This window comes from Chamaea fasciata, unplaced genomic scaffold (genome assembly GCF_029207755.1).
Source record: "Chamaea fasciata isolate MVZ Bird 193981 ecotype frontalis unplaced genomic scaffold, bChaFas1.0.hap1 SCAF_30, whole genome shotgun sequence".
NCBI lineage: Eukaryota > Metazoa > Chordata > Aves > Passeriformes > Sylviidae > Chamaea > Chamaea fasciata.
Genome location: NW_027094115.1, coordinates 4,490,522 through 4,517,336, shown reverse-complemented (window position 1 = coordinate 4,517,336; position 26,815 = coordinate 4,490,522). Strand labels below are relative to the sequence as shown.

The 26,815-nt window shown below is 63.8% G+C and overlaps 2 protein-coding genes and 1 long non-coding RNA gene across 4 annotated transcripts; all 3 read right to left on the bottom strand.

The window, feature by feature from the left end:
* Positions 1-442: 442 nt before the first annotated feature.
* On the bottom strand, positions 443-20,553 carry LOC136302842 (bone morphogenetic protein 1-like). Of its 2 annotated transcripts, XM_066206430.1 has the most exons (20): positions 20,308-20,553; positions 12,235-12,348; positions 12,015-12,161; positions 11,808-11,925; positions 10,998-11,176; positions 10,782-10,887; positions 10,300-10,424; positions 8,386-8,501; positions 8,066-8,168; positions 6,994-7,110; positions 6,774-6,919; positions 5,954-6,149; positions 5,740-5,865; positions 5,487-5,647; positions 5,198-5,378; positions 2,007-2,132; positions 1,803-1,930; positions 1,515-1,728; positions 1,184-1,434; positions 443-970 (listed from the first exon to the last, which is right to left on the bottom strand). In XM_066206430.1, the coding sequence occupies exons 1-20, from the start codon at positions 20,444-20,446 to the stop codon at positions 836-838; spliced, it is 2,928 nt and encodes a 975-aa protein (XP_066062527.1). In that variant the 5' UTR covers positions 20,447-20,553; the 3' UTR covers positions 443-835. The 2 variants fall into 2 exon arrangements, with proteins under 2 accessions (XP_066062527.1, XP_066062528.1); XM_066206431.1 differs by lacking the exons at positions 443-970; positions 1,184-1,434; positions 1,515-1,728; positions 1,803-1,930; positions 2,007-2,132 and adding an exon at positions 2,406-2,833.
* Positions 3,351-4,934, bottom strand: LOC136302847 (uncharacterized). Its single transcript, XR_010724146.1, has 3 exons — positions 4,262-4,934; positions 3,794-4,136; positions 3,351-3,536 (listed from the first exon to the last, which is right to left on the bottom strand). It is a non-coding gene; the product is annotated as an uncharacterized lncRNA (long non-coding RNA).
* Positions 20,554-24,338: 3,785 nt separating the features above from the next.
* LOC136302634 (surfactant protein C-like) lies at positions 24,339-25,929 on the bottom strand. The gene is made up of 5 exons (XM_066206096.1): positions 25,830-25,929; positions 25,183-25,569; positions 24,924-25,034; positions 24,740-24,850; positions 24,339-24,630 (listed from the first exon to the last, which is right to left on the bottom strand). Exons 1-5 carry the CDS (start codon positions 25,866-25,868, stop codon positions 24,535-24,537), a joined length of 744 nt encoding a protein of 247 aa, XP_066062193.1. The 5' UTR covers positions 25,869-25,929; the 3' UTR covers positions 24,339-24,534.
* Between the last annotated feature and the right edge of the window lie 886 nt (positions 25,930-26,815).

Here is a 26,815-nt window from a genome sequence, read left to right as displayed (position 1 = left end):
GGGATGCAGGAGGGGTCGAGGCACGCGGGAGCACGCGGTGGGCACGGGGGCCGTGTCACAGCCCACCCGCCATCTGCCACCGCCGCCGCGGGGACGCGCTGGAGCACGCGGTGGGTGTGGCACGTGGCACCCACCCACCCCACAGCGGGTGCTCTTTTCTGGCTCAGAGACACTCCGAAATAAAGGTGTGGGGAGAGAACCCACCTGCAGAGTCCTGGGAGGCAGAGGGCTCCGAGCCCGCCGCCCATCACTGTCACCAGGAGATGGTCTGGCTACTCCTTTGTCGGGATTCCTGGCTCTGCTCCATCAGAACCCCAAGGATGGGGGTTCTCCCTTAGGATTGGGGTCCATGCAGGGTCCTGGGTGCTTTCCCACCCAGTCCAGCCCTATTTTGGATGCTGTTTTGCTGGGCTGGAAGCAAAGAGGCCGGGGCTGCCCCCGCTCCAAGTACAAGGGTATTTATTTCATGGGTACAAGAGAGAGACAGCACCTTGTGTGTGTTGGGCTCTTCCTGGTTACTGGTTTGTACATTCAGAGCTTTGGCCGGGGCAGGGGAGGGCAGCGGGTCCTGCTCGGCCCCCCCAGCACCGGGGTGGGTGGCTGCCAGCGGGGACCCCCCCTCCGTGCCCCTGTGCCGTGGGCGCCCAAGCCCCGGGGCCCCGTGCGAGCGTGTCTTGAGTGCTGAGGTTGGCTGTGTGCTCCTCCTCCGTGCAGTCTGTGCGGGGCAGCGCTCCCCGCCGTCCTCCCTGCCCTCCTCCTCCTCCTCTTTCTCCTCCTCTTTCTCCTCCTCCTCCTCCTCCTCCCCTGCCCGCGGCGGGGCCGGGACCCCCGGCCCTCATTTCCTCGTGTGCAGCGTGTCCTGGAACTTGGTGCTGGTGTAGCGAAGGTGGAAACCCTTCTTGTTGATGGTGTCGTCCGAGTGGAAGCGGATCATCACCGAGTCTCCGGCCGAGTAGACCTCCTCGGGGGGCTGTGGGGGCGAGGCGGGGGCTGCTCAGACCCACGAGCGTCCCGGGGGTGAGCACACATTGCAGGCAGGAACGTTTGCAGTGTGGAGGGTGGGGACCATCACGCCAGACAGAATTCCCATGGGGATTTCTCCACGCTGGCTCGGCCTCATCCATCACCCTGCACTCCCCTCACCCACTACCCCACCCCATGTCCCCCTCCGCCCCAAGCTCACCCCGGAGCCGCAGAAGCGGCCGAGGCGTGGGGCCGTCCCGTCGTAGCCGTCGAAGAGCTCCATGTAGTCGTATCCGCAGTCGGCCTCCTCCTCGATCTCAAAGGTCTGGAAGATGAGCTCCACGCCGAAGCCCTCCTCGGCCATGATCACCCACTCGCAGTCCGAGCCCCCCGGGTAGTTGTTGTCCCCAAATTGTGCGTGGGAATACAAGTCCTTGGTCTTCACCTCGGCACGCACCTGGCCGCCGCACACTGCGGGAGGAGCCAGGGTTTAGGGGCACCCACGCTGTGCCCCCACCCCATAACCCCATTTCCCAGCCCCACGGGGGTACCTGTGGTGTGGGTAGCCTCGAATCCCTTCTTCTGGATGGAGTTATCGGACACAAACTTGAGGAACATCTTGTTGCCCGAGGAGACGATGGGCTCGGGCTCCTTGGCCCCGCAGAAGCGCCCGAGCGCCGGGGCCTTGGCGTCCTTCCCGTCGAAGATCTCCAGGTGGTCGTAGGTACATTCCTGCTGCGCCTCCACGTCCAGCTCCGAGAAGGTCTGTGGAGGTTCTGGGTGAGGTCGAGGCTTGGCAGAGGTGACCCCAGTGCCACCCACCCCCCTCCAACCCCTACCAGCTTGATGCGGTGCCCCGGCGTGGTGCTGATGGCCCAGGTGCACTCCTTCTTACTGGGGTATTTGTCGGGCCAGTTGGGGCTGGTGATGGTCCCCGAGACAGATGTCACCTTGTGGTCACAGCCAGCTGCCGGGACAGCGAGGAGGGTCAAGGATGCATGGATGAGGGATTCCCATGGGAATGGGGGACAGGAGGGACCCACCTTCCTTGCAGTCGTGCTTGTTGTCATGCAGCACAAAGCCGCTGCGGCACTGGCACTCGTAGCTGCCGAAGGAGTTGAGGCACTCGTGCTGGCAGCCCCCGTTGTTCTTGGAGCACTCATCCTTGTCTGGGAGAGAGCAGAAGGATCGCTGAGAGGGCTGGGAAAGGCTGGAATGGCGCATTTCCATCCCAACAGGGCCCCTCCAGCCCCCAGCCCAGCACCGCTGCCCTCCAGCCAAGCAAGCGCCCCCGGCCAGCAGCAAGCAGCTCCAGCATCCCCAGCCCCCGGGGGGGAAAGGGACGGCTCCTCCTCTCCCGCAGGCTCACCCATGGGTGCCACCATTACCTGCTGCCAGGATGGACGGGGGGAGGCAGAAAAACACACAGTGACAACCAAAGATGCACAAGAAAGACCAGGACGCGGGAGTCCCTCTTTACTCATCGATAGGAAATGTCACAGACACGGTAAAAAATTGGAGGGGACGGGGGAGGAAAAAAAAAAAAAAACAAAACAACAAACCACCAAGGTCAGCTGGTCAATGACAAAACCAAGGGGTTGGGGTGCTCAGAACCACAAAAAAAAAAAAAAAAAAAGTTAAAAAAAAAAAAATAAGGTCAACAACCAGTTCTGTCAAGCAAAAGGCTGCCAGGGCCGGCAGCACGGCTCGGCTCGGTCCCACCGTGCTCCCGCACGGCTCCGGGGCCGCGGCGTTCCTGAGAAAGACGGAGAGGATGGAGAGGCTCAGGAGGGGCCCCGCGGCCGCTTCTGCAGGCGGGACTTCAGGCCGGGCAGGCGAGATTTCGGGGGCTGCAGCTGCTGCTTCTTCTCTGCAAAGAGAGAGGGAGAGAAGGGGGGGAGCGATGGGGGGCGGGGGGCGGCGGGGGGCGGCGGGGGCATGCGGAGCGGCAGCCGGGGAAGCAGCAGCGAGGGGACCCCCGGGAGCCCCTCTGCGGCCGGGGCCAGCGGCTCCGCGGGGAGGAGGAGGAGGAGGAGGAGGAGGAGGAGGAGGAGGAGGAGGAAGGGGCACGAGGCTGGCTTCGGGAGGATGAGGATGGGCTTTGGGTGGGTTACTTGAGGATGTCCAGTCTAGGAATGGAAGGATTTGGGATCATCCCGAGCTGGTCGGACTTGTCCCCCACCGCCAGTCCCTCCCCGAGCCCCCCAAAGACCCCTCCACGTCCCCTCGCTCCCCCTGCCCACAGGGCGGTGTTTTTTGGGGGGGGGAGTGGGCGGCGGCGGGGGGAAGCCAGCAACAAGCGGGCACCAGCCCCCCTCAGCGTCCCGCTCCGAGCTCACAGCGATGCCGGAGAGGAGCCGGGATCCCTCCTGGAGCCAGCGGCGAGGGGGGCGTCCTGCCCCGGCCCCCCCCCGGCCCCGCGGCCGCCTCTCAAGCGGAGGCTGTAACCTGACGTCTCCTCGGGTCTGAGGGAGGAGGAAGCGAGGCGGAAAGGCCCGTTTGGGAATGGGAAGGGGCTCCTGGGCTCAGAGCAGCTCCAGCACCGCGGGGGGAGCTGGCGGGACGGAGGGAGCCTGGGCGGGCGAGACAAGAGCAGGAAGAGAGTTGGCAGCGGAAAGAAGCCCACCGGGGTCGGTGTCTTTTAGCAATCCTTTATTCCAACCAGCTTGCTCGCCCGCCACCCGGCATCGCCGTGCGCTCACCGTTCTCCCCCGCGGGCATCCGACGGCTCCAGGCTGCTCACCGCCCCGCAGCCCCCGGCAGCGCCTCTCCCCCCGCTGCGGACCCCCCAGCGCCGGGCGGGGCTCGGCGGAGAGCCGGGGGCACCTACCTGGATGCCGACAGCGTGGCGGATTCCCGGGCGGAATGCGCATCCTTACGAGCCCCGGCCCGCCAGGAGGAGGAGGAGGAGGAGGTGAAGGAGAAGGAGGACAGGAGGAGGATGTGGAGGATGGGGTCACGTCTTCACCGGGGAAAAACGGGCGCCCAGACGGCCAGGCTGCCCGCGGCACCGAGGGACGGGGCTCGTCCGGAGCACGGGGGACCCTCCGCGGCTAAAAAGGGGCCGCACGGGAGAGGCTTTGCCCCGGGGAGCAACCCCGGGGGGACCAGAGGAGGGAGCCCGCTGTGGCCGAGTCCTCCAGGGTGGTCCTGCTGCCGGGAAAGCCCGAGACCTGAGCAGGGAAAGGTGGAGGAGAGGCTTTGGTGGCCTATTGTCACCGCACATCCCGGTGGGATGAGGAAAAAGAGGGAAAAGGGGAGAGGGAAGGAGCCCGAAGTGCTCCGGGGGGAGACTCACCTGGCTGCCCCGTGGTCCCGCTCGGCCGCCGGGCTTCCCCGAGGAAATCACTTTGTGGAGGGTGCCGGCTCCCGACGGCTGGGCCCCCTGGGCCGCCCTACTCGCCTTGGTTTTAATTAAACAGATAAAGCAAAGACACTCGAGCCCCCGGCCCGCGGGGCGCTGCCGCTCCGGGAAATCCCTGGGCGCTCTGGGGGATGCCGGTCCCGCTGCTCCCGCGGCCAAACTGCCCCTCAAAAACGGCCTCAACGGAGCCAAAACGCAGCAGGAGGCTCATGGTGAGGTCTCTCACAGCCGGGATGGTGTCCAGGGCACTGTGCCACACCGAGGGTCCCGTGGCAGGCCCCAGCCCAGGGTCCAGTCCCGGCTGCATCCAGCATTTCGCTCCGTGTCCCCCTCCCTGCCCACAGGACCCATCCGAAGGTGACACCGTGTCCTGGCGGAGTGGCCCGGGAGAGGTGAGCGGGCCGTGGGGCGGACAGGGAGAGGCAGGCGATGGATTTTGGGAGGAGGGGTCGCTCCGGGGAGCTCAGACGTGGCCGGATGCTGACGCTGGGATGAGGAGGGAGCCGGTGCCGTGCAGCAGAGCGGGGAGCAGCAGCAGCAGAGCGGGGTGTCCCCCCACCCTGGTAACGCCACCCGAGGGGTGCAGCACCCAGGGCTGAGCACTTCCCTGTCCCCAGCTGAACCCCAGCATCCCGTGGTCATTTGGGGACCCCCACCTCTGAAGTAGGAGCCAATTGTCCCCCAAAAGAGGAGAAAACCTTCCAAAAATGTGCTGCCAGCCAGGCTGCCTGTGGCTGGAGGGCTTTGGGACCGGGGCTGCACCCCCGGCGTGGGCGAGGGGAGAGTTAGCGGCAGTTTGGGGGGCGCGGGAGAGGCTGGCTGGGGTGAGGGAGGGCAGGGGACGCCCGTGCTGGGGCCGGGCAGCTCTACCTGAGAAGAAATGGGCTTTGAAGCCCTTCTTGGAGACGGTGTTGTCGGACTTGAACTCGATCCGCATGTTGTTATACTGGGAGGTGATGACCTCGGGCTTCTCGGCGCCGCAGAACTTCCCGTGCAGCTTGGAGTCGGCCGTGAGCCCGCTGCGCACCTCCACGAAGTCGTATTTGCACACCTGGGGGGGGTGACACGGCGCTGGGGACACGGCAGTGCCACCCCGGGGGCCACCAGCAGCACTGGGGGTGGCACTCGGCACAGAGAGGGGCCGCTCCCCCCGGCTCACGTCGTTGCCCTCGGTCTCGAAGAAGTCAAACTGGAGGGAGATGCGGTACTGGGTGGGCGCCACCAGCTGCCAGATGCAGTTCTTGTTGGGGGGATACTCCTTGGGCCACCCCGGGCTGGTGATGGAGCCGTTGAGCTTGGTGAGGAACCCTCCACAGGCGGCTGCAGGGCGGGACCACCCAGCGCCCGTCACCTCCACGGGGCTGGGGATGCCACGAGGGGCGCAGGGTGGGGGGTTTGGGGGGGACACTCACCCTCGCAGCGGCGCTTGTCGGATGCCAGCTCGTAGCCAGGGTCACAGGCGCACTTGTAGCTGCCCAGGGTGTTGACACAGCGCTGCTCGCAGCCGCCGTTGTTGGGGCGGGAGCACTCGTCCATCTCTGGGCAGGGCAGGGACGGGCAGGGGGGTGAGCGGCCAGGGGGGCCACAAGCACCCCCAGCACCCCCGCCCGGAGCAGCCCCCTGAACCTTTGAAGAAGTTGACGGCGAAGCCGGCCTTGTTGATGGAGCCGTCGGATACGAATTTCATCCAGAGTTTGTTGGAGGTGCTCTTGATGTCGTCGGGTTTGTCGTAGCCGCAGTAGCGGCCGATGAGGCTGCTCGAGTCGCTGCTCCCGTCGCGGATCTCCAGGTAGTCGTAGGCGCAGCTGTCGTGACGCTCGATCTGGGAAGGGGGTGGTAAAACCAGGTTGTTTTTTTGTCCAGAACCCTTCCTAAACCCAACAGTTTTCCCTGTTGTGTGGGGAAACTGAGGGGGGAAATGGTGCCTTGAGTTTGAGCTTTCTTGTTTTTCAGATTCCGTGCTGCCTGCGGGTGCAGTTTGGAGCCTCACATTAACTGCTCTTAAGTTCCCTTCGCAGAGCAGGGACACAAAACAAATCCTTTTCCTGCTGCACACCAAGGACAACTCTCAGGCCCAAAAGCACAAACAAGGGAGGGACAAGAAGGATGGCACCTCACAGCCTGGAGCTGTAACTGGACAATTAAACCCCACGATGCAAACGGACCAAAACTTATAAAAGCGTGAGATCTCATGACCGTTTGTCCATTTTGTGACCATTCTTAGCCCACCTTGGGTGTAGCCCTGGCCAGGCTCTTGTCCCACCCAAGGTGGATCCTGGAGGCCTTTCAGTAAATCTCTACTTTATTCTCCAGATCTGTCCCGTCTCTGTTCCAGCTCAGCCTTCCCAAGGCAGTACTGAGGGATGCAGCAGCCCCCAGCCCATCCTGAGGGACCCCTGGGATGAGGAGGTGACCCCTCCCCACCCTCGTGGGGACGCTGACCCACCTCGAAGGACTGGAAGGTCAATCCCACGTGGTAGCCCTCGGACACGGTGATTTTCCAGACGCACACCTTGCTGGGCCGGTAGTCATCGGGGTAGTTGGGGGACTGGATGTGGCCGTTGTCCTTCTTCACGTCCCCCCCGCAGATGGCTGGAAGGGAGGAGCAGCAGCCTGAGCCCCCCCAGGCCCCACGCCGCCCCCCGGGCCCCACTGCTCCCCCCTACCTTCGTAGACGGCGAAGAAACCTTTGCCCACCCAGTTGCTGCTGCTCCGAAATTCCACCCAGAGGCGGCTGTCGGTGGAGATGATGGGCTCTGGCAGCTTGTTCCCGCAGAACCTGCCTGGGGAGGAAGGCGTGCTGGGCTGCCGTGCTGGAGCCCTCCTCTTCCTCGCAGCCACCTCCTCTTCCTCACTGCCACCTCCTCTTCCTCACCTCCACTTCCTTCTCCTCACCCCACCTCCTCCTCACCACTTCCTCTTCATCCTCACCACCTCCTCTTCCTCACTGTGACCTCCTCCTCCTCCTCCTCACCACCTCCTCCTCCTTGCCCTCTCTTTTTTCTCATCACCACCTCTTCTTCCTCTCTGCCACCTTGTCTACCTTACCATGACCTCCTCTTCCTCACTGCCTCCTCCTCTTCCTCCTCACCACCTCCTTTTCCTCACTGCCACCTCCTCTTCCTCCTCACCACCTCCTTTTCCTCACTGTTACCTCCTCTTCCTCACCACCACCTCCTCTTCCTCACCACCTCTTCCTCCTGGTCCCTCTGATGCCCCTTTCCAGCCTAAAGCCAAAAGCTGTTTCTCCCTCCACCTCTCCCCCCACCCCCTCTCCGGCTTTTCTGGCTCTTTCACTTAAACTGGTGATTCCAGCTGGGATTTGGGGAACATCCAGTCCATGGGGGATGGGACTGGGATCCTGGAATCACCCTGGGGAACATCCAGCTCCTCGGGGTGGGGACCGGGACACTGGCATCTCTTGGGGAACATCACAGGGATGGGACGAGGACGCTGGAATCTCCCTGGGGAACATCCAGCTCCTCGGGGTGGGACCGGGACACTGGCACTCCCTGGGGAAGAGACGTGCCAGCCAGCTGGATCATCCAGACTGGTCTCACTGGTGTGGGCTAAACTGGGAGCTCCATTCACCCCAAGAACCCCCTCTGGGGGGGTGTTTCCCCCCTCCCCAGGACTGTGAGGTATCAGGCAGGCAGGGAGAGAGGCAGAGGGAATCCCCCGGCCCCGCTGCCGGCCCCGGCGGGCAGGAGGAGCGGGCAGGAGGCCCCGGGTTGTTACCTCGCAGCGTGGCCTTTCTCCAGAACCCGTCTCTCACCTCCACGTAGTCGTACCAGCACAGCCGGCTTCGGTACAGGTCCAGGGTGGTGAAATTCAGGATGATCTAAGGTTGGGGAAGGAGCAGGAAGAGCGTGGGGTGAGCTCCCCCCACACCCCACCTGCCGGAAGCCGGGGGGAACCTGGTGGCACCCAGCCCTGCTCTGCCCAGAGCATCCCACCCCACAAAGGGGTGCTGGGGTTCGCAACACCCCAAAACCAGGCCGGGAAGAGGGAGAGGAGGGCTGGGAGAGGGTGGGAGCCTTCACCCCAGCACTCAGTACCTTCTCTCCGGGGGTGACGGAGATCCTCCAGACGCAGTGCATGTGGGCAGAGTATCCATTGGGGAATTCCGGGGAGGAGAAGTTGCCCTGGCTGTCCTGAAGCGTCTCCCCACAGGCTGTGAAGGGACAGAAACAGCGCTCAGACCCCTCAGGTGAAACCCCCAGCAGCAGGAAGAGCATCACTGAATTCACCTCTAACCCCAACGCCCTTTTCCCACCCAAACGAAAGAAAAAAAAAGAAAAAAAATATATAACCGCATCACCGCCATCCCCAACCCTCCCTGGAGCTGCTCCCGGCTCCGTGGCACCCCTCCAGCGGCCCTGCCGGGGGGCAGGAGCGCTGCGGGCCCCCCCGTGCCGTGCCACGCCGCGGGGCCCGGCTCTCCGCCCGCCGCTCCGGGCAGGTTTCGGCGGCGGCGGCCGCTCCTGGAGCCGGCCCAGCGCTGCCATCTGCGAGCCACATGACGGCGGCACACGGAGCCCCGTGCCTGTCGGGGGGCCAAGGAGGCCGCCCCCCTCCCCACCCCGCCGCTCCGAGCGAAGGGGACACCAGATGAAAGAGGCAAAACTGAAAAAAAAAAAAAAAAAGGGCCGTTTGCAACCCGGGCTCGCTGCCTTTTTTCCCCTCCTCGCTTTACAGTGGAAACAAAAGAAAAGTTGTGATCCAGAGAGGCTTTTCATGGGGGGGGGGGGGGGGGGGGCTTCTTCTTTTTCTTTGCTTTTCCTTGCTCCAAGCTAATCACTTTTCCTGCTCCCCCGAAGGCGGCACGGCCGTGGGGCCCCTCACAAAGGCGTCCCTCTTCCAGGCTGCTAATTAGCTGCTGGAATTAAAGCGGGAGCGTGCGGGAGCCAAACTCCTTGCAGATGTTGCCAGCACAGCCCCGGAGCACGTGCCTGCTGTCGGGGGACTCGTGCCAGCCGCCCCCTCACCCTGCCTGGGACAATGCCACCCCTCCTGGTCACAGTCCCAGAGCCCTTCAGGGTGACAACAGCGAGCCTGGGACAATGCCACCCCTCCTGGTCACACTCCCGGAGCCCTTCAGGGTGACAACAGCGAGCTGGTCACGATCTGCTTCACCCCCAGGGGGGTCTGTGGGCTCTGATGGGATCAGGATGTCCTGTTCTCACCTCATCCAAACCCTTCTGGGTGCAGGGGTCGGGATGGAGGAGGCTCTCGGAGGGTGCTCCGGGGAGGTTTCACTCTCCAGGGGTGCTTGTGGGGTCAGGGGATGCTCTCAGGGGATGCTCTGCTCTCAGAGGATGCTCCTGGGGGAATGGTCTTTGGAGGAGTTTTTCAGGGGGGTGCACTTTGGGGGATGATCTTGGAAGATCCTCTGGAGGGTTGCTCTTCTCTTGAAGGATTCTTTTGTGGGAATCCTCTGGGGTGATGCTCTTGGTGGGATTTTTTGGGGGTTGCTCATGCAGGAGGCTCCGGGGGGAGACGCTCTTTGAAGGATTTTTTTTGGTGAGATGCTCTTGGAGGATTTTTTATGGGGGAATCCTCCTGGGGCATGTTCTTGCATGATGCTCTTTGGGGGATGTGTTTTGGGGATGCTTTTGGATGATGCTCTTCGGGGGATTACTTTGGGGGATGTTTTTGGAGGATGCCCTTTTGAGGGCTGCTCCTAGAAGACGCTCTGGAGAGGATTTTTTTGGGGGCAGCACTCTGGGGGGATGCTCTTTTCTCAGAAGACTGGGAAGAGAGGGCAGCCAAGGACACCCTCACACAGGCAGATTGTCACAGCTCCCCAAAGGGTGAAGGGAGGCCCCTCGAGTTCTCTTTAGCACCCCGAAACCACTGGAAACAGCGAATCCACTCAGGATGATGCCACTTTTGCCATGATTTGGGATGAAACCGAATGTTTCCCAGGAAATCCAACCCCGGGGGTGTCCCCTCGGGGCGGTGACACTGACCTGGGCAGCGGTAGAGCTTGCGGGCCTGGGCGATGTCCCCTTTGCTGAGCCGTGTCCTCTGGCCGATGGCGGGACGGACGCCGTTCACGTCGTACTTGGGCAGGATGGTGTCCAGGAAGATGCCCCTGGGGCAGGAAAGGGATGAGCAGGGTGGGAATCACCGGCACTGCAGCCTCTCCCCGCCTCCGGCTGCAGCCACCGGGAGGAAGGATGCTAAAAACAGCCTGGCTAATTAAAAGCAGCCCAGCTAATTAAAGCCGGCGGGCCAGTGAGTCAGCGGGGATGTGTCCCCAGTGGACGTGACCATGGGGACAGCAATTCCCTGCTCTGGGAAGGGACGCTGAGGGGTTTCATCCTGCCCGGAGTGCCAGTCTTTGAGGGAATTAACCCTGTCCACAGCTGTAACCATCCTCGGGAGTTGGGGACACCGTGCCATTGTCCCCAGGAGGTGAGGGGACGCAAGGGGACACCCCAGGCCGTACCTGGAGAAGGTGTTCCTGGCGTAGTGCATGATGCTGTCGAAGTCGTAGGTCTCCCCCAGAGACTCCACCTCCTCTGGCTCCATCTTCAGGAAGTTGTATTCCTGCCCTGTGGGGGACAGGGTGGGGACACTGTCAGGGGGACCCCGACTTCGGCAGCACCCCACTGCAGGGACGAAGAGCAGGAGGAAGAGGAGGAAGAAGGAAGCTCAGCCCCACCTGGCTGGATGTTCTCCCGGATGATGGAGACGTGGTCATCCCTGTCGGGACGCGTGTGCTCATGCCAGAAGCCGATGACGTGGCCCAGCTCGTGCACCACAATGCCAAATTTGTCGCAGTTTTTGCCGATGGAGATGGCCTGGGGTCCCCCTCCTCGGCGGCCCACGTAGGAACAGCACCTGCAGGGGAGGAACCAGGTGACTCCCGGCTCTCTGGGGGGTGCTGTGGATACCCTGATGTTCCCCAGCCGGGAGGATCAGGGTGAGGGTCCCACAAAACGTTGGGCGTGTGGGGACCACCCCTGATACAGGGACTCCAGGCATCCTGCCCAGGTGAGGAACTTGAGCCTCAGCTCTGCCTGGAAACTCGGAGAGCTCAGCTGCTGGCATGGGGTGGCTCAGCACGGCCTGGCACGGCTGCACCAGCCCCAAATCCTGCTCCCAGGGGTGCCCACCCAGCTCCCTGCACCCCTGCCCTGCAGCTGAGCTGCTCCAGCCCCGCGCTCGGGACCCGGGCTCAGGGTTTGCGCCCACGCAGGGGCTCCCATTCCAGGGGAAATCCTTCTCCTAACCACCATCTGCTTGGCCAGGGCCGTGCCCTGACGCGTGAAGATGCTGAGCTCGTCCAAACCCCTGTTTCCTTTGGCATCAGCCCCGCTGCAAGCCCGGGCTGGTGCCGTGCCACCGACCTCAGCCCCCGGCGGCAAACTGGACCCCAAACAGAAAAAAACCAACCAAAAAAAAGCCACCCCAACCCCCCCCCCCCCACAAAAACCCAACCCCAACCCCCGGGGCAGGCCCTCGGACGTACCCACAGGGGCGGTAGGTGAACACGATGTAGCTGTCCTCGTCGTTGCGCTCCAGGAAGGTGACACAGGTGTGCTTCTCCCAGTGCCGCATGGCCTGCCGGAAGATGGCTCGCTGGCTGCCTGTGGGAGAGGGCGGCGGTGGGGTCAGCCCGGCGGGGAAACTGAGGCACGGCGCGGGGCAGGACACCCCCGGGCTGGCCGTCACTCACCGCTGAAGTTGCCGCTGATGACATAAGGGATGACGCCGTCCGGCCACACTCGCTCGGGCCGCGATGTGGCGGCGCGGCGGCTCCGCGCCCGCTGCCGGCCCCGGTTCCGCCGAGGGTGGCCCGGCCGGGGGCTGGTGGCGTTGCTGCCTGTGGGGAAGGGAGGAGTCAGCATCCCCCGGGGGATGGGGCAGGCAGCGGGGCGCGGCGGGCACGGCGGTACCTGAGGAGTTGGAGGGCAGGCGGGTGATGGTGTGGCGGGCCAGGTCCACCACGCGGTCCACCTGGAAGAGCTGCAGGTCCTCCTGGTCCAGGGCGATGTCACCCAGGAAGGCGGCTGGGAGGGGAAGAGGAGGGGTTAGCCGTCCTTGGTGCGTCGCAAATGCCACCGGGTGCCTCTCCTCAGCCCCTCCACACCTGGCAAGCCCCGAAGATGAAGGCAAACCCTTCCTCCCCCTCCTCCTCCTCCTCTCTCTCCTTTAACTGAGCGTGGTGCTGGCCGGGCTCCCCCCACTCCCCAGCAGCTGGAGCCAGCCCTGCTCTCACTCACATCTGGATCGCATAAAGCCCATCCATCACTTTTTTAGGGTTTCTATCATTACTTGTGTTGCAAAACTGCCTTTTTATTCCCCACCACCACCACTTTTGCCGGCTTTAGCACCCCCTTCCTGCCCGGCTCCTGCCCCCCCAGCCCGGTGCGAGCTCGGGCAGCCCCAGGATGCTCCAGCCAGCGACCTCTGAGTCATCTGCCAGCGCCGAGCGGGGCCATATGGGCCGGGAAGCTCCCGCTGCGCCCAGCGCCCGCAGGAACGGAGCCGGCCGTCTGCTGGGGCCGGGACCCTCCCTCCAGCACCGGGGGGAGGCAGAGATGCTGCAGCATCGCGGGGCTGGAGGACATAACCCGGCACATAACCCTTCCTCTCCCTCCCTGTCCTCCGTTCCACGGGCCCTCCGTGACTCGGGGCCGCGGGACACGCGCGGCGCTTGGCCGGCCCTGAGCCCCGGGGACACGGCTGCTCCTGCGGAAACGCCGGGGCTGGCTGAGGTCAGGCCGCAGTGGGGGGCATGGATGAGGGGTTTCTCACCGGTTTTAGGGGTACCTGGGGAGAGCAGAGGGTGCCTGGGACCCCCCTGGCCTCGGCATCCCTTGGGAAGGGCAGTGGCGGGGAATGGGGTGGCCGGAGCAGCTCGGGGGATGAGAGCGAGCGGAGCCAAGGTCGCGCTCCAAGCACTTGGCAAATGGATCCCAAAAGAGCCACTAATTATGAAGGCGAGGCGGGACAATTAGGAAAACCCTGAGAGGTCCAGAGAGCCGGCACGGGGTGAGAGGAGCAGCCATGGGATCAGAGGAGCAGACTGGATCCCATCCCTTCCCACAGCACCGAGCTCAAACCTCACCCCAGCGGCGGTGTGGAGCACTTTGGGGTGAAAGAGCCACGTTTTGGGGCTGTCCCCAGCACTGACCGCCGGATGAATCCCACCGGGGGAAGCTCCGGGGTGGAGAGCAGACCTGTGGCAGCGCCGAGTGAAGAGCAAAACAAGCCGGGGCCAGCACCTCCCCTGGCAGCGACCTGCGGCTGGCAGGGCCAGGCTGCAATTTGAGGGCAGAGCAGAGGCAGCAGCAGCCGGCCCCGGCCTCCCCACACCCTCCCCGGGGCTGGGAGAGACGTGTCCGAACGGGCAGCGCGGGGGAGGACCAGGGCCGGGGAGAAGGACGAGCATCCCGTGCCAAGAGCCGCATGGAAAGACAAGGGAAAGTAAGCTCGCTTACAGCCCAGCAAGCGCCGGCGGAGCCAAGTGATATAGAAACCATATGTGAGGGATTTGGGAGACATGAGAGAGCCGGGCAGGCCAGCCCTGGGATGGGGGGCTGCTTCTCCTGGAGGTTTGAGGCAGCTGGGCTCCCCCAGAACCCCCCCCCAGCCCACGGGGGATGGTGGCTGGTGGCTCCCAGAGGGGCAAACGGGGCCACAGGGGTGCCCCAGCAGCGATCCCTGCACGGACACGTCGGGGCCAAGCCCAGAGTGTCGGATTGAGAAACTTCCAGGCTGATTTGGGCTCCGGTCACGTCCTCCTCCCACTCGCTCCCTGTGCACCCGTGGCATGAGGTGACACGTGGGGTAGTTTGGGGCGGGGGAGGGAGGGGGGTCTCTGCTCACCAAAAAAACCCAGATGGTGTTAAACTCCCTGGGGGACTTCACTTGGGGACACTGCCACGCTGCTGCCACTTGTCCCTCCCCTGTTCATGTGAGAGTCCCTGCAAGCAAAGGGGACCCCCTGAAAGTGAGGGGGACCCTCTGCAAACTGAGAGGGGTCTCCTGGCAGGAGAGGTGCCAGCCCTGTCCTGGGCACAGCACAGGTTGGAACAGGGGGAAACAACCCCCCAGCACCCACTCCCTGCAGCACATCCCCTCACCCCGCCAGGGCACAGTGCCCAAGAGACCCCAAACCAGGGGACACAAGTCCCCAGCCACCCCTGGAGGTGTCCTGGTGTCCCTGAGCTGTTCCCAGCCCATGGGCTGTGCCACAGGGGCTGCTCTCTGCTCAGTCACAGAGGTCCTGGGGGCAAGGTCCGAGCTGTGGTGGTGCCAGCGGGGAGGATGAGATGCCAGCAGGACGCCAGCTCCAAGGCCAGGCGTGGGACACGGAGCAGTCAGGAGAGCGGGATCATCCCAGCTCCATCCCTGCACATCCCTCCCACCCCCCCAGAACACAACCAGCCCTTCGGGAGCTGCTCCCAGGGAGCTCTTCCCCCTCCGCAGCCGGGAGATAGCTCAGCCCTCCTCTGTTGTTTGATTTTTTTGTGCCGTGTTTTCTTTCGGGTTCTCGGAACGGTGACGTAACGCCGGGGCCGAAGCTTTAGACAAACAAGGTTTTTCGCTCGGACTCGAGCCAAACCCCTCAGCACCCCATCCCGATCCTACAGGCCCCTCCTGCCCACTCACAGCTCCAGGGATCCCCCTGTAGAGTCCCTCTCCTCCCTGCTGGGATGCAGGAGCTCAGCATCCCTCCCTCCCTGGGCGAGGTGAGCAGTGCAGGGGGAACCCACAGGCCTGACCTCTCCAGCATCGCTGGGAGTTTGGGAAGAGCCTGAGCTTGAGCCCCACCAAGGTTGGGAACTGCTCTGCAGGAAAAATCCGATCAAACAAGCGCTGGGAAAAGGCCGGGGCGTGAACGCGATGTTCTGGTGAGCCGGGAAAAGCAAACAGAGCCGGGGGGAAGCCTTGGCAGGGCGGGCGGGCAGATAAACAGGACGGGATCAGATTCCAGGTCAGTCTGGGGCAGAGCAGGCTCCGTGCGTGGGGCAGGGCAGGGGGGACCCTCCTCCCTGTGGAGATCGCACCAAAGATTGGGAAAGATCCTCGTGTGGGTCTCACCATTCCTTGAAGGACTCTGGACAGGGGGAATTCTCATCCTTGCAAAGAGCCCACCAAAGAGCACCAGGTGGGAAAGACCCTTGCCCTTGTGCAGGTCCCACAGGTGCTTGAAGGGCCTGGAGCAGGAGGGATTTTCACCCCTCTGTGGGTCCCAGGAGCCCTCAAAGGGCACAGCACAGGATGGGAAGCACCCGCCCCAGCCCAGCATTCCCTCACTGATTCAACAGCCCCATCCCAGTCATTCCAAGTCCTCGCGGGAATCCTGAGCATCCCTCCCGCTGCAGGCAGCATTTGGGATGCGGAAGGAAGCAGGGCTTGAACTGCTCTGCCCCAGCCGGCAACGGGATGGAAGCGAGACCCGAAATAGGTGTACCCCGGCCTCAGCCGAGCCGCCGGGCTGTAAAAGCCACGGAGCCACCGGAGCAGCGTCCCACTGGCTCTCAGAGCCCTTAAATATGTGAGGAATGCTCGGCGCACCGCCCCTCGCCCCCGCACGCCGGCCCAGCTGCGCGGCAAAACACGCCGGGGCCGCGGCCCGGAGAGAGGGGACCCCTCTGCACCGGGGGGTCCCCCCCTGGCCCCGGGGGTCTGGCCTGCCCGCAGAGCTCGGGGCGGGGTGTGGAAGGATGGTGAGCACCCCGGGGTCCCCACAGCGGCTCGGGGAGACCCCCGGGACAGCGAGGACAAGAGGGAGGGGAAGCAGCCCCTCTCTTGTCCCCCGGCACCGGCGCAGCCCCTCTCCCGGTGCCCCTCGCCGGCGGCGGGGGAGAGGGAGCAGCCAGCCTGTAAACGCCGGGGAGAGGAATATTTGCTTTCCCAGAGCACCTTCCGAGCAGCGCAGCAGGCACAAAGCAGGAATTCAAGCCTCGGAGGCCAGGCTGGGAGCCAGGCCAGATCATGGCCTCCGTGCCTGGCTAGTGGGGAAACTGAGGCACGGGGGGATAGAGGGAGACAGGCACCCCCCAAGAGCCAGCCCTGCGCTCAGATATCGGCCACTGCCATCGCCCACCTCCTGCCTGGAGCATCCTTATCCCTGCTGGTGTTTTTGGGAGGCCCAGGGCTGTGCATGCCCAGGCCCTGGGCATCCAGCATCCGGCAGCTGGGGAAGGCAGAGAGGCTCAAACACAACCTCCGAGGTGGAGGGATGAGCCCTGTCCTGAATTCCCTGTGGTGCAAGGCACATCCTCACCCCGCCAACGCATCCCTGAGCACCCACAGCCAAATTCCCTCCCCAGCCCTGGGCACCGGCATTCAGGCTCCAAAGCCCTTTGCCCGCTCCAGGTGATGAAATAAACACCGCGGAGCCTCCAATAAACATCCCGGGCAGCAAACCGAATTCCAGGGGCAGGAAATGTCCATCCGGGGGCAGGCTGGGAGTGGGAGGGATCGGTTGGATCACTCCAGGGGAGCTTTTTCCTTCTGCTCCTCTTCCGTGACAGCAAAGGGAGGAAGGAGCCTCCTCCAGGGCTCGGCGTGGAGGATGCCAAACCTGGCCCCGGGATGGAAGGAGCCGCGTGCGGGGAGCGAGGTCTCCCCACATCCCCTTCTCCAAGGCCAGGTCACCGAGGAAAACACATCCCGGGCCAACAGCACCGGCCCCTGTGAAAAGGAGAGCTGCTGGAAAGGAAAATATTTGGGAATTGCTCTGCCAAGGGGATGGGGGGGGGGGGGGGGGGATTGTTGTCACTTTGGAGAGGAGCCTGGTGACAGCGGGAACAGGGAATGGAGACGGGGACGCGGCCTGACACCCAACTCCACACCCGTGGGGCATCCCGGGCTGGGCTCTGCCAAAGGACAGCGGCTCCCCAGGGCTCCCAGACCTCCGGGCATCCTCCCCAGCAGCAAAACAAACAAACAAACAAACAAACATCCCCCTGTTGTGCTTCCAGTCCTCCCAGCACACCTTTACCCCTTCCCGAGGCTGCTGCCGGCTCCCTGACAAACCCTCCTGCCCTCGGGATGTTCCCACCGCCTTCTCCACGCGAATGGAGCACAATTTTCCACCCAAAGCCTGCCAGCAGTGACCTCCCGCACCCTTTGGCCAGGTGAAAAGTGGGATCTCCGCTTCCCACGGCTGGGCGGGGATGCAGCAGGAAGATTTTTTTTCTCTCCAGAGACCTCCAAAAATCCCCAGCAAAACCACAGGCAACCAGGAGGACACGTTGTAGTTGCCCGGAAAACACCCTTCCCCGGGGGGAAAAAAAAAAAAAAAAAAAAAAAAGTTATATTTGGGGAAACCCCAGGGCGAGCCATTCTCCCTCCACTCCCCGCATCCCCTCCCGGCTGCTTTGTTCTCCCCGGGTCTCCCCGGGGCCGCCCCGTCCCTCCCGGCCATGTGTTTCCCAGCCCGGATAAAGCCTCAGGAAGCGCCGTTCTCCCCCCCTGGGCACGACCCGCCGGCGTGAATCAGCGGCCGAGGCGTTTCCCAGGAGCCGGGGAAAGGGAGGGCAGCGAGGAGCGAACCCCCCCGGCCCCGCCGGGGCACCCCGGGCCCCCGCCGGAGGATGCCGCCGCGCCGAACGGGTGATTACACAAAGATAAAAGCGGATCCCGGGATCGGCCTGAGATTTCCAAGGTTTGCCGAGCCCTGAACCGCAGGCCTCCCGCCGGCCCCGGCTCCGCGGGTGGATTTTTTTTTTTTTTTACCCGGCATGAATAAGTGACATATAACGGCTGGAAAATATTTTTGGGCAGCTTGACAAGTGTGACTGCAACCAGTAGCCCGGGCTGGCTACGCCTGGAAAGTGTAATCTAGGTGAAATCCTGGTGGCTGGAGGACTCCAGGCATGCCTGGGAAGCTCCTGCACCCGGGAAAGGCGGCTTGGACCCCCGAGCCCATCCGTGTGTCCCGTGGTTCTGCCATGCAGGTGATGCTGAGCTCCCCGTGGGAGTTTGGGAGAGGAGATCCCCCAAATATCCACTTAGGGGGGCTGTGTGAGCCCCCAGAGGCTCTGCATCCCCATGGACCGGAGTGACGGAATGCCGGGCAGGGGGGGTTTCAGCCCGAGCACCCCGAAATGTGGATGCGGAGCTGACCCAGGGTCTCCATCCCACCCCTCCAGGTGCTGGGGGCACCCAGGGGGTCCCGGCTCCCGTCACCAAAGTGCCCAGCAACCCCCGGCTGAGCCGGGATGAGCCAGAGCGAGCCCTGGGGCCGCTCTCCCGGCACAGCTGGGGGTGCTGGGAGCGATTCCAGCCGCCTTTCCCAACCGGAGATCCGACCCGGATCTGACCCGCCGGCCGCTCCCGGGCACCGAGACCTGCCTGTGCTGACCGGGTGAAGGGAAACCGGGGCCACGGCCGATTCCTCCCTCCCTCCCTGCCCGCCTGCCTGCCTGCCCCGGGGGGCTGCTCCCAGGGCTGCATCTCCCAGCTGGTTTCCCGTTTTGGCATCCTTGGAAGCGACGCGGCGGCACGGGAGGCTCTTCCCCTTCCGCTGGCAGCGGTGCAGACGGGTGGCATCACCCGGGGTGGCCGGCGAGCCGCGGGCAGCCGGTGGCCTCAGGATACCCCTGGCATGAGGAGCGCAAATCCCTCCGCCCGTGCTTTCCCTCCCCAGAGCCAAAATTTCGGTACTTGGCTGTTTGTGGCACTGCCCGGAGCTTGAAGTCGGGGGGTCTTAACACTCCAAAACTGAACTGTGGGATGCCGGGGAGGGGGTTCAGGGGGAAGCCATGGAGGGGTCAGGAGGATGCCAGGGGGTTCAGGCTCTCCGGAAAACTGGATTTCATCACCTTGGTCGTGCGGAGCCGAACCAGGGTGAGTCCCCGGCTCGCTCGATGCGTGGCAGGGCCTGATCCCCCCACCCCCTCCCACCCCCACCCCCGGCTCCCGAGGAAGAGCTCCCGTAATTCAATTAAATCCCATCAGGATCTCATAAAAAGGCAGGCCGGGGATGGGAAGGGGGACAACAGGCGGTGAGGGGCGGGGGGAGATCTGGAGGTGCACAGGAGCGGGGCGAGGAGGGGACAGCGCTCATTAACCCCCGGGTGAAGCCTCTTGTCTGCCGCTCAGCTGGAGGAAGCGGGAGAGGAGGGAAGGCTCCAGCCGGCTTTGCCCGGACGGTTTTGCAAGCCTTGCTGTTTCAGCCCGGGAGGGCAGGAAGGGAAGGATTTTTGGCCAGAAAAAAGCCCTCGTGTAGACAGAGTTATATCAACAGCCGCCTCGCAGCGCAGACAATGCCAGTACAGAGAAACGTGATCCCCCGCCAGACCCCGGCCCTCGCTCGGGGCTCAGAGCCCCGCACGGCCCTCCCGTGCCTCAGTTTCCCCCCCTCCCCAAATCCTTCCGTCCGCTTTAGCACGCACTGGGAGACGGGGATTCGCCCCCCGCAGCACCCAGGGTGTTCCCAGCCCTTCCCAAACTTGGGGAGCAGCTCCGAACCCCGTCTCGGCACAGAGGGACCCCGGCCGGCGGTAGCACCTCCCGGGTGTCCCGGCGGGGGGGACGAGCTTTGCCTCCGGGCTGGGGGAGACGGAGAGAGCCAAGGGTGGGTGCAGAGTATGGGTTCAGGGATTGGGGGTGCAGGATGGGTCCGGCTCTGCGCTGGGCTGGGATGGAGAGGGGGGCTGGCATGGGGGGGCTGGGGGCTCCCCGCCGCCTTTGACAGCTGCCAGTGCAGCCAAGAGCGGGGAGAGAAAGCGGGGTGCCGGGCCGGCCCCCCCCTGCTTCTCACCCTAAGTACAACCAGATGCATCCCGGAGCGGGACCGGCCGCTGCTGCTCCGGTCCCCCCAAGTCCCGGGCAGCCGGGACTGCCCGGGCCCGGGGCGGCGGGGCCAAGTTCCGCCGTGCAGAGGCGCGGAGCGTGTTCGGGGCACACTCGCGCTCACCCCGGGCTCGTTCCCGCACTCGCGGTCCCGCGGCCCCCCCCCGCGCTCCCCTTTGTCCGCCCCCCGCCGCGCATCCCCCCGCTCCTACCGGCTTTGCAGGGGTCCTTGTAGTCCAGGGGCTCCTCGTCCTCCTCCTCTTCCTCCAGCACGTAGGAATAGTCCGGGAAGCGCAGGGCCCGGGCCAGGAGCAGGCAGAGGAGCAGCCCGCAGCTCCGCAGCCCGGCCATGGCTTCGGCCGGAGGTTTTTTTTTCCTTTCCTCTCTTCCCTCTTTCCTTCCCTTCTTCGCCTTTTTTTTTTTCCCTCGCTCTCTCTCTCCCTCTTTTTTTTTTTTTTTTCTTTCTCTCTCTCTCTTTTTTTTTTTTTTTTTTTTTTTTTTTTTTTTTAGGGAAATGAGATCTGGCGGGGGCGGGTTCAAGCGCGGAGCTCGGCCCCTGCAGCCCCGGGCGCAGGGCTGGGAGCGGGGCCAGCGCCGGGGGGGGGGGCGGCGGGGACGGGCTGTTGCGGGGACCTGGCCCGCAGCCCCCGCTCCTGCCCCTCCGCAGCCCCCGGGCCCGCTCCTGCCCTCCCCGGGCCGGGGCTGTCCCGTCCCGTCCTGTCCTGAAACCCCCGGGTCCCGTCTCGTATCTCCCGGTACCGATCGTGCCCTCTCCGGTCCCGTCCCATAACCGCCGGTACCGATCCTGGTCTCTCCGGTACCATCCCATATCCCCCGGTACTGATCCTGGTCTCCCCCGGTCCTTTTCCGTTTTCCCCGGTCCCAATCCCACCCCTCGTCCCCCCCTCCAGAACCGATCCCTCACCCGCCGCGTCCCCCGATAATTCTCCTGCCCCCACTCCGGTCCCGGCCGGTGTTCCCAGTCCGGTCCTCGTTCCTCCCCCGCTCCCATCCGGTGACTCCCGGCCCCGTTCGTGCCACCCCTCGGTCCCGTCTCGTATTCCCTGGTACGGATCCAGCCCCCCCCGCATTCCCTGGATCGATCCTGGCCCCCCGATATTCCCAGGACACAAAATCTGTCCCCTTCTGTGCCATCCCGTGTCCCCCAGCACCAATCCCGCACCCCATGTCCTGATCTGACAACCCAAATTTCCCACCCTGCATTCCCCCACGTTTTCCAGCCCCACATCTCCTGGTCCTGGATTCCCAATCCTACATCCCTGGTCCTTTGCCCCTTATCCTGCACCACACATCCTGGCCAGCCCCCCAAGGGCTGAACGAGCACCCCAGGAACTGGGAAAGCAGCCTGGGAATGGTGGGCGAGGAGCCCAGGAGCAGGATGAGCACCCCAAAAGCTGGATGAGCACCCCAGGAAGGGTGGCCAAGCACCCCAAAAGTGGGATGAGCACTTCAGAGATCAGGATGAGCACCCCAGGAGCTGGGTCAGCCCCCCCCAGGGAGCACTTGGGGAGCAGGGTGAGACTCCCAGGGCGATCTGAGGGTGTCTGGATGCCAAGACATGGAGACATAACCCTGTCCCCTTGCCTGGGGACATTCCCCAGTGTCCCAGAGTGTCCCTTCCTGGGACATTCCAGCCTGGGAATGCTGCAGTAGGAATGAGGGCTGAGAGGATCCGGCTCATTCCATACAAACCCATCCCTATCCTCTCACAGCACTCCCAGAACTTGCATTAACGTCATTTTTAAAGATTTTAAGTGTTCCTTGTGTCCAATGACCTCCACGGGGACACACTGGGTGACACTGGCATCCAGGCTCTGCTCTGTTCCCACCAAGCCCCCAAATCCTCTTTGCCTTCATTTTAGGGAACCCCTGCACCCAGGGCCTGGCTCTGGATAATTCCCACCAGGAATGGCAGAGCCTCCTTCACCCCTTATCTCTGCCGCGGTTTTCCTCCCCCATCAGAACCATCCCAGGATGTTTTCCTCGTTCTCCCTTATTGCAAAACCCACATCCAGCAAAACTTCCCTCCTCAAAGCAGATAAATAAACCCCAGAAAACCGGGCTGGCTGTGTGTCCCCGCTCTGGCCCCAGCCCTCACGTCACACAGCACATCCCAGGGATGGGAATTTTGGGGAGCAACTGCCTGATCCAACCCCAACCTCGGGAGCCGGTCTCCCAGGAAAACAAACAAGCCAGGCTTTGGAATACTTTTTGTTTTCATCCCGTGCTCGGGCTGGGGAGGATGTTTGCGGGCCGAGTCCCTGGATGATGTAAATCCATGATGTCAGGATCCAGCCGTTGGTTTCCACCCTGAGATCGCCCCTTTCTCACGGAGCGCTCCGGGGAGCCCAGGCTCTCCGAGGAGGCTTTTCCCAGCCCGCCTTTCCCACGCCGAGCTCGGCTCCTGGGACCCACCCGGCTCCCTCACAGCCGTGCTGGTGGCCCTGGAGGTCACCGGCCACCAGTGCTCCAACCTGGACCCTCCACCTGGAAGAGGAGCTGAGCATCCGGATGGGGATTGCTCATCCCAGGAGCCCCGGGTGGATGTCACCTGGCACGGGCACACGGATTCCAGCGCTCCTACCTCAGCCTGCCCACCCTGCAGGGCTTCCTTGGCGCCCTAGAATGGCAGGTGGGCGATGCCAAGGCCTGGCACCGGCGCAGCCCTGAGGGTGGGGGACACAGGGAGCGGCCAGGAGCATTCCTGGGTCCCATCCTCAGCTCTCCGTGGCTTCCATCCCCAAAATCCCCACAGCAAAGAGCAGCCCGGGGTGTTCCCATGGTTTATCCCCATGGAACCAGGAGCAGGGACCCCCTCGGGGACGCCTGTGCAGTGAGTGACTGGCACTGGATTGTCCCCTGTGGCCACAGTGACACAACCCAGGGGGGCTGGAGGGTGGCACCTCCTCTTCCCAGGGGTGGGATCCCCCACTCCCAGCACCTACTGGGGGGATTTCCCCTGCCAGGACCCCCCGAGGTCCCCGCTGTGCCGCAAACCTCCGGAAATCAGGATAATCTGGAATTATTGCACAAGGGTCTGGGGGTCCTGCCAACTTTCTGTCATCTCCTCCATCTGCTCCAGCCTTGGGGGGGAGGCTGAGGGGGTCTGGGGGTCAGGGAGGGTTTGGGAGTGGACACCCCGGAGCTGCAGGAGGTCCTGGATGGATGCCCCACATCCCGGCCAGCTGCAGCTGTGCTTTCCCGGCAGGAGCAGCTTCCCTGGCGCCAGGAGTGGGAACGGGGCCGGATCCAGGTGTGGGGGCAGTGGGGGGCTGGTGGGCTCCCCTTCCCAGGAGGATTGGGTGGGCTGCTCCTTCTTCCTCCTCTCAGCCCCAGGGCAATGTCCTGGTCTCAAAAACTCCTGCCAGAATCCCACCCACATAAAGCCTGATCCTAATGAAATCCTGGTCCTTATGTTACCAGCATCTCAGCCCTAATAATGACTGATCCCAATAGCACCTGCTCCCAATAACACCGATATCCCAGTCCTAACAACACCTGATCCTAATAACATCAACATCCAGATCCTAATAATTCCTGATCTTAGGAGTACCAGCATTCTGGTCCTAACAACACCTGAGCTTAATAATGCCTGATCTCAACACCAGCTCCTTCATCCCAAAAATCTTAATAATTCCCGATTCTTTTAATGCCTGATCCTGATAACTCCTGATCCCAACAGCCCCAGCATCCCTGTCCTAAATCATCCCAGCTCTAATGATCCCTGTCCTCGGGCAGCGTCTGGTGGCCGTGGCTGCTTTCGGCACAGGCTGTCTCCAGGAATAGCTCCCAGACCTGATTCCTGCCCTTCTCCTTTATTCTGGCCTGGCAGAGGACAGACCCATTTTTCAGGCCAGCCTGGCTCTGGCAGCAGGACGGGGCAGCTCAGGTCAGGCAGCCAGGCTCAGGAGGGGGGCCCGTCCCGTGAGCCCCCAGGCTGTGCCTGAGGCAGAAATTCCCCCAAAATTCGAGCTTGGAGCCCCTCGAGGCATTTTTGAAGGTGGGGGGGAAGGCGGGAGCTGGCGGGAGCCGGGAGCGAAGAACTGGAACGGGGAATTGTGTTTTCTTTTAAATGTCATGTTTTTTTAAGCTCATTTTTGCACTTGGGTTTGGCGAAGCTGAGAAGACTCTAAGTGACAAACCAGCTGTCCCCCCGGCGCAGCGCAGACACCCCTCACCCCACCCCCGGCCCCACGCCTGCAGCCCCCCCCAAGCCCCTCCAGCGCCGACCCCTTGACCCCTCCTCACCCCCCTGCACCCCAAAATTTGAGTGCGTGGGGCAGGGGCGGCCACGGAGGAGCCCCCGATGCTCCCGGCGGGGTTCTGTCTGTCGGGGACGCTGCAAGGCAAAGCTGGCGCTGTCAGGGTGCCAGAGGGAGGGCGGGGGTCCCGCAGCCCCCCCGCCCACCCCGCGAGCTCTAAGCCCAGTAAACCGGGAGGAGGCTGCAGAGGATGCTCGCCGTGGTGCCCAGCAGGGAGCGGTCAGCCAGGGGCACGGAGATCTTGTCCTCAGCCTGGACAGAGGGGGACAAGGGACGTTCTTCAGCATCATCTTCATCATTCCTCATGGCGGGGGGCTGCACTGAGCTCCCCCAGCCCACCCTGGCCCAGTCAGGTCCTCACCTGCCGGTGGTGGAAGGTCTCCACCACGGTGTCCAGCCCCGGGATGTTGTCCTTGTCCACGCGAGTCACGTAGCAGGCGCGCTGCAGTTGGGGTCTGTAGCTCACCAGCAGCTGTTGGAAGCCAAACCCGGCTCAGCTCCATCCCATCTCCCCCTCCCCGTGCCCCACAAAGCCCCCCACTCACATTCTTGTAGTCATAGATGACGGTGGCCGCGTTTCCGTCCCCAGTGTCCAGGTAGAAAGTGGCTGCGTCCTCTTCCCAGGCCGCTCCAGCCCACAAACCGCTCCGCAGGACCTGGAGGGGGGCGAGGGGGGGGTCTCAGGGGCTGCAAAACCCCTTCCCCTGGGCATCGGGGGGTCCCCACTGATGGTACTGGGGGTGTCCCCACTGGTGGCCCTGGGAATGGTCCCCACTGATGGCACCGGGGGCGGTCCCCACTCACGGTGTCGGCGCGGCTCCGCTCGATGCTCAGCCGCATCAGCAGGGCGGCGGCGATGAGGAGCACCAGCAGCACCACCACGACCACCACGATGAGCAGGCAGCGGAGGCGGCCGCAGCTCAGGAGCTTGCGGGGCAGGTAGCAGAGCAGCCGAGGGAGGCAGCACAGGGACTTCTTGAGGCAGCCGGAGCAGCCGGCGCAGCCGGGGCACTTGGGGCACTTAGGGCACTTGGGACACTTGGGACACCTGCAGCACTTGGGCAGGCAGCAGCATTTGGCGCAGCACCAGCCGCATTTGGTGCAGCACTTGGCGCAGCACATGCTGCATCTGGCGCAGCATTTGACGCAGGGCACGCAGCAGCCTGGGCAGCAGCAGCCGTTCCCCGAGTCCTGGGGGTGAGGGAAAGTGGGGGGAGATGAGATCAGGGGGGTGGAGGTGGGAGCTGCAGGAGGTTGGGGGGGGGGGCTGAGGGCTCATCCTGCTGCCCCCCAGCATCCCGCTGCCCCCTGGGCACTGGGAATGCAGCACCCCATGGTCCAAACCCCCATCCTGGGCACTGGTGCCTGGCTGGGATAAACTGGGCAAAGCCCCGAGCCGAGCTGGCTGCAGGGACACCCTGGTGTGGCAGTGCCACCCTGCAGGGACTCACCTCCTCTTCAAGCACCACCTGCTTCATGCTGCTGTCCATGGCTGCTGCCACCTCTTCCTCCTCTTCCTCCCATTCCCGGCCCAGCCTGGCCACCGGGACTGGGAGCTTTATACTGGGGCGCTGGGGTGGGGACTGGAGTGGCCCCTCTGAAGGGTTTGGTGGCTCCGGGGCACAGCCAGGCCCTGGCATGTGACCCCCTCCTCTGGTGTTTGCTGAGTGCCCACTCCCAGCTGGATCCCCCTGGGAACCTGCTGCTCGAGAGGCTCCGGGGGCACTGGGTCAAGGACTCTTGTCCCCAGGCACGGGGACTTCTCTGCTGCCCAGGAGCAAGGTGGCTGGGCCAAAGCAAACCCTCCAGGGTGGAGCATCCGGCCGTGGCCGCAGCCCAGGCGAGAGCTGGCTGGTGTCCCTTCGCCAGCTCGGGCACCTGGAGCTGCTCGATGTGGCAAGGAACAAACAGGACATTGAAAATTTCCTGTAATCCGCAGGGATGGGGTGGGAATGGGGTCACCGTGGCCTGGGCAAGTGTCAGAGACACTCATTCTTGGTCCCGAGGCTTTTGGGGCTGGCAGAGGTGCCCGCAGCGTGGATTTTTTTGGGGTGAAAGCATCCCAGCTCTGGCTTGCCCCCCTCAGGTGGCATGGGGACACTGCTGGGCCTTGGTTTTGCCTATCCACGAGCCCCTCCTGCAACTGGGACCCCTCCAGCCACCCCTGGGACCCCCAGCACCCACAGCCAGGCACTGGGGGGTGAACGCTGCCTCTTTTCCCAGGGTGTCAAGGGCCACAAGAGTCCCTTGAGGGTCTCCTGGCTGTTTGTTCTCAGTCACCGTGGGAGTCCTTATCACCCGTCCTGGCCCTTGGCACCCTCTTGACCCAGCTCCTTATCGCAGTCAGGGTTTTTGGGAAGCAGCTCTGAGTCAGCTCACGGAAATGTGGAATGTCCCTCCAGCTCCCAGCAAAGTGTCACCCCCTGGAGCTGTGACA

Excerpts from the sequence above, each read along its gene's own strand:
- LOC136302842 (XM_066206430.1), bottom strand. The coding sequence starts at position 20,446 with ATGGCCGGGCTGCGGAGCTGCGGGCTGCTCCTCTGCCTGCTCCTGGCC. Across the intron at positions 6,920-6,993 it reads TTTCTTCGCCGTCTACGAAG|CCATCTGCGGGGGGGACGTG; the intron begins GTAGGGGGGAGC and ends CCTCCCTTCCAG. Across the intron at positions 1,435-1,514 it reads CGAGGCTACCCACACCACAG|TGTGCGGCGGCCAGGTGCGT; the intron begins GTACCCCCGTGG and ends CTCCTCCCGCAG.
- LOC136302634 (XM_066206096.1), bottom strand. The coding sequence starts at position 25,868 with ATGGACAGCAGCATGAAGCAGGTGGTGCTTGAAGAGGAG. Across the intron at positions 25,570-25,829 it reads AGGTGGTGCTTGAAGAGGAG|GACTCGGGGAACGGCTGCTG; the intron begins GTGAGTCCCTGC and ends CCTCACCCCCAG. Across the intron at positions 24,631-24,739 it reads AGACCTTCCACCACCGGCAG|GCTGAGGACAAGATCTCCGT; the intron begins GTGAGGACCTGA and ends CCCTCTGTCCAG.